Source organism: Cannabis sativa, chromosome 4 (genome assembly GCF_029168945.1).
Source record: "Cannabis sativa cultivar Pink pepper isolate KNU-18-1 chromosome 4, ASM2916894v1, whole genome shotgun sequence".
Lineage (NCBI taxonomy): Eukaryota > Viridiplantae > Streptophyta > Magnoliopsida > Rosales > Cannabaceae > Cannabis > Cannabis sativa.
In genome coordinates this window covers 3,860,776-3,871,621 of record NC_083604.1, presented here as the reverse complement: position 1 = coordinate 3,871,621, position 10,846 = coordinate 3,860,776, and the positions used below count along the sequence as shown (strand labels likewise).

Here is a 10,846-nt window from a genome sequence, read left to right as displayed (position 1 = left end):
GCAACTCACCACATCTCCAATACATCCGAAACTCTCACCAACTCAACAGACTACAAAGGCAAGGCAAAAGTGGTAGTTGGTAATGGTTCTAATCTCTCCATAAATAAAATTGGTTGTTCTTCCATTCCCACCAAATTTCCTCACAAATCTTTACTTCTCAAAGATATTTTACATGTCCCAAGTCTTACCAAGAACCTGTTAAGTATATCTCAATTCACTAAGCACAATAATGTAACCATTGAATTTGATGATATTTGTTGTCTTGTAAAGGACAAGAACACGAAGCAAGCACTTCTTCGGGGTACCCTAACTGAAGGTCTTTACCGACTTCAAGTGCCACATTCCCCACCCACAAGTCAACCTGTTGAACAACCTCCCAAGATCACAGTCAAACCAGCTATATACAATTTCACTACAAGTAGCAATCCTGTCCATGACAAGTCCAAGACATCCTCTGTATGGCACTGTCGTTTAGGACATCCTTCAAGCAAAATTCTAGCAAAAGTTCTATCCCAAGTCTCCCCAAATACTAAATGTAACAATGTTCCTTTTTGTAATGCTTGCCAAGTAGGGAAGTTACATCATTTTTCTTTTACACAAACTGAAAATAAAACCTCTATGCCCTTTGAATTAATTCTTTCTGATGTATGGGGACCCTCATTTTATCCTTCCAAGGATGGATACAAATATTATCTCAGCTTTGTTGATGACTATACTCGGTTTGTATGGCTCTTTCCTATGAAAAACAAGTCTGAAGCCACATCTTTATTTGTCCATTTCAATGCTTATGTTGAACGAATGTTTCAACAAAAAATAAAGAGTGTCCAAATGGACCTAGGAAAAGAATATGAACCCTTGTATAAATTGTTCACCACCCTAGGCATTGTAAGACGAAACTCATGCCCACACACACATCAACAACAAGGTCGAGTAGAACGTAAACATCGACATGTTGTGGATATTGGTCTTACCCTTCTTGCCCAAGCTGAAATGCCATTAACTTTTTGGTGGGAGGCATTCACATCAGCTGCCTATTTAATTAATAGGCTTCCTGTTCCCAACCTCAACTACCAAATCCCATATAAAATGCTATTCCACCATGCCCCAGATTATAATCTTTTAAAGGTTTTTGGCTGCACATGCTTTCCCTTATTAAGGCCTTATGAAAATCACAAAGTATCCTTCCGCTCTTCCAAATGTCTTTTTCTTGGGTATTGTCACAACTCAAAGGGCTATAGATGTCTCCACTCTAGTGGTCGCATCTATATTGCCCGAAGTGTAACATTCAATGAAACCGAGTTTCCATACAAAAGTCTATTTTCCCCATCCAAACCTACCACTCAAACTCACACCACTCTCCTAGATCCCAATGATTTTCGTGTCCCACATACTCATCACAACACCATTATCACACCTACACAGCCCCAGTCAACCAACAATTTGAGTCATACCCCCTCCCCAACCATTTCTGAGTCAACCAACCATAATAATACATCAAACCAGTCATCACACCAGCACACCGATTCTGCCACTTCATCCGAAGCTCCCCCAGTAACACATAACATACATCCCATGTCCACCAGGTCAAAGATGGGCATCTTTAAACCCAAGATTTACCTTACCACTTCCAATACAGGATCTGAACCAACTACCCTAAAGGAAGCCTTAGCCAATCCGATATGGAACTCTGCTATGAACCAAGAAATGACAGCCTTGGTCAAAAATAGAACTTGGATCTTGGTTCCTAAACCAGCAGACACACCAATAGTGAGTTGTAAATGGATTCATCGCATAAAATACAGGTCCGATGGCTCGATTGAAAGACACAAGTCTCGATTAGTTGCCAAAGGTTTTCAACAAACTCCAGGAATTGATTATTTTGAGACATACAGTCCGGTTGTTAAACCTTGCACCATACGGATTATGTTTACCTTGGCAGCTACCAACAAGTGGGACATTCAACAAATCGATATTAATAATGCATTTTTGCATGGTGATCTTCAAGAAACAGTATACATGGCACAACCTCCCGGGTTCATAGATGCTCAACATCCCACACATGTGTGTAAACTCAACAAGGCTATATACGGGCTTAAACAAGCTCCTCGAGCTTGGTTTGACACCCTCAAAACCACCTTAATACAATGGGGCTTTCACAATTCAAAATCAGATACAAGCTTGTTTTTTATACAACAACACACATCTCTGCTGCTCTTATTAGTCTATGTAGACGATATTCTAATCACAGGTGATAATCCTACACACATTCATGCCATCATCAATGCCTTACAAAATCAGTTTGCCCTCAAACAACTAGGCTCAGTAAACTACTTTCTGGGATTCGAAGTCATCAGGGACAATGACACCATCTTTCTCACTCAACAAAAGTATACACGGGACCTATTACTAAGAACCAAGATGCTTGATGCCAAGCCACAGTCCACACCAATGTGCACAAGCTCCAAATTGTCCATAAACTCCGGCACTCCTCTACCAAATCCCACTGAGTACAGAAGCATCATCGGGGCTCTTCAATATCTATGCAACACACGGCCTGACATCTCATTTGCTGTCAACCGTTTGAGTCAATACATGCAAACACCCACTACAGAACACTGGGGGGCTTGCAAACGTGTTCTCAGGTATCTCACAGGCACCATACACCTCGGTCTCGTATTCACTCCTGCCCCTGCTCTCAGCATCAATGGTTACACTGATTCAGATTGGGCAGGGTGCCCAGATGACCGCAAATCAACCTCTGGCTATGGCATCTTCCTTGCCAATAATCTCATAAGTTGGTGTTCAAAAAAGCAACAAGTAGTGGCACGAAGCAGCACTGAATCCGAATATAGAGCTCTAGCTTTAGCCACCTCTGAAATAATGTGGATACAATCCCTCATGAATGAAATATCAGTCCCTATTTCAAGTTGTCCGATACTTTGGTGCGACAACTTAGGAGCTGGTTCTCTAGCCTCCAATCCCGTATTTCATGCTCGCACTAAACATATCGAGATCGACCTTCACTTTGTCAGAGATCGTGTCCTTGCTCAACAACTCGACATCAGATATGTGGACTTCCTCAACCAAACTGCAGACATATTTACAAAGCCCCTGTCTGTCTCACCATTCCTATTTCTAAGAAACAAGTTGACACTTGGTGTCCACCCGTGTCACTTGAGGGGGGATATTGAACCAACACCTCAGCAAGATTCAACATATTCTAACCAACTTGGATAAGTTGGTTATGACAGCTAGGACATTTTGCAAAAACTGTTTTAACTGCATTTTCTTGCTTTAGTGTAACATCTTGATTTCTGTTATTAAGTTCTTGTTGTAAGGTCTCTGACCATTATTCAATATAAATAAAGGTCCAAAGCTCAACATTATTTAGTTGAGCATTTCCATCATTCCATCGATCACTTTTCTCTCCATTACTCCTTTACTGCTCTCTCTCTTTCTCTTCTCTGTTTCTGGTCATTTTTTTTTTCTCTGGTTTATAAGGCTTTACAATATTTTAAGTATATAATATTAATTTATACACACTGTTGATACAATTTTTCATCAATAAATTTATAAGATCGTAAACGAGTAAGATGAACACAAGCACTAATTAATCAATGTAAACCGATTTGTAAAAAAAATTAACAAAGATGAACACGAAGATTTTATAGTAGTTCATCCCCTTTTGGTGGCAATAGACTAGTTCACTTGAAGTATTATTGATTTCAAAGCTTGAGGAGAATTTTCCCTTTCGGCAGCAATGGGCTAGTCCAATTAGAGTGTTATTAAATGCTTGATAAGAGTTCTCCACAGTTATGTTCTCCAAGAGTTCAATCCATAAGTGAGTTTGTAAAATGAGAGAGTGGGAGCTAAAGAGAATAATTTCATGAGAATCAAAATTGGGGTCCCTTTAAAAGTGACTTCACTCCCCTTATATAGATTTTCATCTAGGATTTAAAATCTCTGAACCCTAGAAGCACCTCCTTGTAACTATAGCCGAGTTAGGTTTGAAATACAAGTGATAACAAAAATCACATTTCAAAATAAATATCTAAAAAAATAATAAAAGTTAAATATATCTTCAAGGTCATGTTGGTAAGTCATGAGAGACATGTACTGCTAAGGTGAGGACCGTCCCTTGGGTCGTGACGACAAGCATGTTGAGGCCCACATTGGGCTAAGGTGATGTGCATGTGAGGCCCCCTTTGGCCGAGATGATGGTGAGGGCGCGAGGCTCCCATTCTAGCCGAGATGGTGAGGCGCGAGGACACCCATTGGTGGTGAGGGCGCGATGACCCATTGGGGTGATATGGTGAGGGCGTGAGGACCTTATTGGGTGGAGATGATGAGGGCGCAAGGACTCCATTGGTAGTGAGCGCGTGAGGACACTATTGGTTGTGAGGGCGCGAAGACCCCATTGAGTCGAGATGGTGACGGTGCGAGGACCCTATTAGGTCGAGATGGTGAGGTTGCGGGGGCCCCATTCGGGCTAGAAGTGTAAATAGATCGGGTCAGATCTGATCCCACCTGATCTAGATCATGTAAGGATCTGCCCCATCCCGCTAGATCAAATACTCAACTTGAATTTGATCCGACCCGACTTTTTGTAAAGAATTTTAATTTTATATCTATTTTAATTTTGTATTAGTATTATTTAATACAATACTATATCTAGTATTGACTTGTATTAATAGATTGTATAAAGCTGTAATATATTTTTAATAAACATGACCCCAACACCAACTATCAGTCGAGTCCGGGTTCGGGTCCGGGTCTGGATCAAGATTTGGCTCCCATTGTGGGTCTCAATCTGGGTCCCGGGTTCGGGTTTGTGTTCGGGCCCCGGGTCCGGGTTTGTAACTGGGTCTAGTTTAGGTGCCTAGTCCAGGTCTGGGTCTGGTCTCGAGTTCGAGTCTCGGATCTCGGGTCTGGGTCCCAGGCCCGAGTTTGGTTCTCGAGTCTCGGGTTTGGGTCCGGTTCTAGTTCCAGTTTGGGTACAGGTCTGAGTTCGGGTCCTGGTCCCGGGTCCTGGGTCCGGGTCTAGTCCTGGGTTCGGGTTTAGGTCCCAAGCCCGAGTTCAAGTCTCAGGTCTCGAGTGCGAGTCTGAGTTTAAGGGCGGGTCCCGTGTCTGGGTCTGAGTCCGGGTCCAGGTCCCAATTTCGAGTCCGGGTCTGGGTCCCAACTCTTGGGTCTAAGTTTGAGTTTGGGTTTAGGTTCGGTTCGGGTCTAGGTTTGGGTTAGGTAACCGGGTTCAGTCAGAGTCTGAGTCCGTGTTGTGTCTGAATTCGGGTCTAGGTTCGGGTTTCGGTCTGGGTCCCGAGTCTTGGGTTCGGGTACAGGTTCAGGTGCGAGTCCATGTCCCAGTTTTGGGTCCAGGTCCGAGTTTGGGTTTGAATCTAGGTCCCGGGTCTGAGTCATGGACTAAACCCGGGATTGGCCCGCACCCGGGTTTAAGTTTCAACAACCTCTAATAATATTAACTCGTGGACTAATATTCTCAAACATCCGAATCACATAAAAATCATTATGTCATTTATAATAAAACCTAAATATTCATATTTTTTTATATATATATTTTTGTTCTAATTACCAAAAATCTTAATCAACCATACTAATTTTCCAAGTTAGCATATTCATCTCAAAATTGTTCAATTAAAACATTTTGAAATTCAATTGATTAATAAAATTATACTAATTCTCCCAGTTTATCTCATTACTTTTAGATTTATATTATAATTGCTTTCTATTTGATGTTGGTTTAAAAAAATTAAATAGAAAATTAGTTTAAATTAGTTTAGTCTGAGTTAAGAAAAAATTAATAGAACTTTTGTTCATAATTTAATTCACACATAATAAACTAATTCTAAATTTTATAATAATAATAATAATAATAATAATAATAATAATAATAATAATAATAATCTATACAATGCGTAACTAAGAATAGGATATCACAAACAAAATTTGTAACTAGCATGTAACTGCATGTATACACTGCGTAACTAGAACACAAAAACGGAGCTACATAAGCAGTGACAGACTCAGAATTTTTACTTTGTGGGAGCTTATTTATCATTAAAAAATATTTATACCTATATTATAATTACTCTTACTAGATTTATTTAATTTTGTGGGGGGCTTTTTCTACTATTTTAATCTATAATTATGAAATTAAAAAAAAATGCATTTAATTTTTTAAAAGGCAGTATTTTTGTTAGTGGGGGCTATATAAAAGTGGGTTCGTCCCTGATTGGAGGGTGAGGTGTAGGGATGCACGGGATAAGAAATTAGCAGGGAGTGCTCTCTCCGTCTCCATCCTCGCTAAAGATTTTAATTCCCCGCTTATCTCCCATCGAGAATGGGACAGAAAATCCCCTAATGGGAGCAGGTATGGGATTGGACGAAAAATCTCTTCACAAAAAAAATAAAGTTTATAATAAAAATTTAAATGTATAAAAATATTAAACTACATAAAAATTAAAACATTATATATTACTTATTATTCAATAAACTAATTATTATCCAAAATACAACTTTAAATTTATAAAAAATAATACTAATATACTAAAAAAAATGTAAAAATAAATTACAAAATATAAAATATTGCTAGAAATATAAAATAAAATATTAAAAGGGTCATTGCCAGGGCAAGGAGTGTGATCCTCGTCCCCGTTCTGTTACATTTAGGAAAAAAATAATCCTTGTTCCGGCCTCGTTCGCCATTTACACGAGAAATTCCTGCTCCATTACGGGCAGGTCCCCGCGAGATCTATCCCCATAAGGAAAATGTACATCTCTAGTAAGGTAACTTTGACCCCTGAAATTTTTATATTTTCTTAAAAATTAAAAATCACATTCAATTATTTATATTTTCTTTTAATTTCTTCTATAATTATGTTTTACCCCCTTTAATTTTCTCTTTAGATTTTGGCCCCCATTAGTTTGAGATTTCCACCCAATCACTTAGATTATTAAAATAAGTAATTAAAGATAGTTTATACCAAACAAGTAACTTAGATTATGTATTTATAATATTTCGTACTACCATTAATTTTCTAGCAAGTGAAAAAAAAAAAAAAACAGAATATAAACAAGATAAGACAAGATAGGCACACACGTAAACAAATTTTCAGCTAGATTGTTTTGATATCCGTATTTACATCATAAATCATGCTCTTTTACAATTCCAATTCTAATTGCATGATTCTTACTATCTTTGTTTAAACTTATTTCATTTTGTTACATAATTGTTTATTTTATCAATTAACTTCGACAATTAGTTGCAACATAACTCTCAAGTCTCTCAACACACCATTTTTTTTTTATTAAAACCATTTTTTATTTAAAAAATTACTTTAACAACATTTATTTGATGTGTAACGGTTAGATTAGATCAACCTCAGTTTTTCATACCACTTTCTTTTTACTTAGTTTCAAAGCAAGAACAGTTCATTTATTGAGTATTAATTACAATATTTTATTACAATTATTTATCAATCTCCAATTACATGTTGGAATATTATTTTTTAATTTTTTTCATAACGGTCTTCGTTATACTCACCGTATCATCCTTGTAAATTTTTGAAAAATTTCGAACAGTTTACAATGCTGAACATAGAGTTTCTGATATTTCAATTTGTTAAGTATGTTCAAAAAATTCAAACGTATTTTTAACAGTGTAAATTATTCAAAATTTTATAAAGATGATATTATAAACCTAACAAATAGCACCACTTACAAAAAAAAAAAAAAACACAATATATATTTTCAAATAAAAAATTAACTAAAATATTATAATAGAAATTCAGGCTAACACTACTCTTTATTTTATTTATTTATTTCCTAAAAAAAGGCCCAAAGCCCCAAACCCATTTGAAAATCGCACGCACACACTAACTCACTCACTCCTTCCCGATTCTCTTTTAACTCTCTTCACTCACACTCACAATATAAAATCCTTGTTACAACCCAACAAATGCACCAACATTCTCTCTTTTCTTTCTTTCATTTTTTCAAAAATATAAAAAATTTAAAATTAAAAATGAAATTTTTTCAGTTCAATGAGAGACCTGTGACTCTTGTTCTCTTTATCTTCTTCTTCTTCATCATCTCATCATCATATCTGAATGTAAGTCTTTTCATAATATCATCTCTTATTAATCTTTTTTTTGTATGTATATGAGTATTATATATATATAACTGAGTGTTATGGCCAATGCAGGTTGTTCTTGCCGGAGAAGAAAACCCATTTTCCCCACAGGCTTATTTGAATCGTTACTGGAACAAAGAGATCCGAAACAACTTGGAAAAGCCATCGTTTCTTCTCTCAAAGGCTTCTCCTCTCACAGCTACTGATTCGGCCATTTTTGCAAAACTCGTTTCCCAAAACTCACTCGCCACGCGCCTACCGGAGTTTTGCTCCTCTGCCCACCTTCTCTGTTTTCCCGATTTGGCTCCCAGTCTCGAGAAGCACGACAAAGATTCCAACTTTGCCGGCTATGCCAACAAGAACTTCACTAATTACGGAACGGATCGGCAAGGGGGATCCGACCAGTTCAAAAACTACTCTCCCGGAGAAAACATCCCCGTCGATTCTTTCCGCCGGTACAGTCGTGACTCACTGGGTCACTCCGACAAATTTAACAATTACGGTTCCGATGGCAATGTTGTAGACCAGAGTTTCAACACTTACGGTGCTCATTCCATAGGTGGAGCCGGAGATTTTAGCAAATATGCCGATTCAGTTAATGTCCCAAATCTCAAATTCACTTCTTACTCCGACGATGTTAACGGCCGGCACCAAACATTCAAAGGGTACAGTGAGAACGCCAACGCCGGTGACCAATCTTTCGCTAGCTATTCCAAGAATGGAAATGGGGCACAGAACGAGTTCACGGGTTACGGAACGAGTGCCAATGTGATTGGGTCTGGATTCTCGAGCTACGACCAGACCTCCAATGGCGGAAAACACACGTTCACTAACTACGGAAAAGACAGTAACAATCCCCAAAACAATTTCAGAAACTACGGCGACGGAGGAAACGCAGTAGAAGAGAAATTCTCAAACTACAGAGCTCAATCCAACGTGGGTGACGACTCATTCGACTCGTACGGGAAATCTTCAAACGCAGAACAGATCAATTTCAACAATTACGGTAAATCTTTCAACGAAGGAACTGATAAATTCACCGGGTACGGAAAAGGAGCAACGGGTCAGTCAATCGGGTTCAAGATCTACGGCGTGAACAATACATTCAAGGAGTACGCAGAGAAAGAGGGTATCACATTCAGTAGCTACACGAAGGTGAGCTCAGGTCCAGGCAAAGCTTCTGTAACAACAATGGCGGAAGTCAGTGGCAAATTGGTAAATAAATGGGTCGAACCGGGTAAATTCTTTCGCGAATCGAATTTAAAGAAAGGGGTTGTTATGCCAATGCCTGATATTAGAGATAAGATGCCTGAAAGGTCGTTTTTGCCCCGAACAATTACCTCAAAATTACCATTTTCGACATCGAAACTGGTCGAGCTGAAGACGATTTTCAAAGCCGCCGACAATTCATCGATGGAGAGAATGATGAAAGAGACACTCTCAGAGTGCGAGAGGGCACCAAGCGCTGGTGAGACGAAACGGTGCGTTTCATCTGTTGAAGACATGATCGATTTTGCCACGTCGGTATTGGGACGAAACGTCGTCGTTCGGACAACCGAAAACGTCAACGGGTCAAAGAAAAACATCTTGATTGGTTCGGTCAAAGGAATCAACGGTGGGAAAGTAACGCAGTCAGTCTCTTGTCACCAGAGCTTGTTCCCTTATTTACTGTATTACTGCCACTCTGTCCCTAAGGTTCGGGTTTACCAAGCGGATATTTTGGACCCGAATTCTAAGGCTAAGATTAACCACGGTGTTGCCATCTGTCATTTGGATACATCTTCATGGAGCCCAACTCATGGAGCTTTTCTCTCACTCGGGTCGGGTCCGGGTCGGATCGAGGTTTGCCATTGGATTTTCCAAAATGATATGACCTGGGCAGTGGCTGATTAATTATTCACTTTCACAAATAATTTAGCTCACTCTTATCTGATTTGGGTTCGAACCAAATGGCTTAAGAAAGCTTAGCCAATGGCTCGACTTCAAGTTAGTCCCCAAGTCCCAACCTTTTTTAGCATATTAAGTAATGCCTTTTTTTTTGGTTTTGATTGATAAGAAATTTATTAACTTATGTTTTTTTTTTTATGATAGATATTATATAATATTTGGTAAATTTTAATTTGGCTTCCTCAATAATAGGAAGACCAATTGCAATTAATGCAAGAATGATTTAAGCTAAAGTGTTACTATTATGTGGTTGATAATAATAATATATCGATACTACTACATATTATAATTAATGCATGTTAGTTGGTTTAATCATTATTTTTTTTAGTAGTCAAGTAGAAACAATTTTTTTTTTTTTTTTTTCATTTTTCTTTAAAACAACACATCATCTATAAGCATTGAAAAAATGCCAAAATATGAGGACGGTGAGGTGGTCCAAAGAGTCATCCTTTCTCATGTGTGAGATTATAAAAGAAAGAAACCATATGAGACAGCTGTTGCCCTGGCTTTGCTCTTATTTTGTTTAATTGAAAAATCCACATAACGTTATGGAACACAATTTTTTTTTTTTGGATGAGTGGGAAATTTCATGGATATTAGCTCATTTTGTAGCCTTTACAACACCCAACAATAGAAAAAAGGCTAAAGAGATTTCATTTCATTTATATGCAAAGTCAAAATGACGGTGGAGGCTTTGGTGTCCCTCCCTAGAGTTTTAGACACTAATTGAATCAAAAGTATTGGAAGAAT

The 10,846-nt window shown here is 38.2% G+C and overlaps 1 protein-coding gene across 1 annotated transcript; it reads left to right on the top strand.

Annotated features, from left to right (window-relative positions):
* The first annotated feature begins 7,864 nt into the window (after positions 1–7,864).
* LOC115712864 (polygalacturonase 1 beta-like protein 3) lies at positions 7,865–10,329 on the top strand. Its single transcript, XM_030641268.2, has 2 exons — positions 7,865–8,128; positions 8,222–10,329. Exons 1-2 carry the CDS (start codon positions 7,976–7,978, stop codon positions 10,040–10,042), a joined length of 1,974 nt encoding a protein of 657 aa, XP_030497128.2. The 5' UTR covers positions 7,865–7,975; the 3' UTR covers positions 10,043–10,329.
* Positions 10,330–10,846: the final 517 nt, after the last annotated feature.

Excerpts from the sequence above, each read along its gene's own strand:
- LOC115712864 (XM_030641268.2), top strand. The coding sequence starts at position 7,976 with ATGCACCAACATTCTCTCTTTTCTTTCTTTCATTTTTTCAAAAATATA. Across the intron at positions 8,129-8,221 it reads TCTCATCATCATATCTGAAT|GTTGTTCTTGCCGGAGAAGA; the intron begins GTAAGTCTTTTC and ends TGGCCAATGCAG.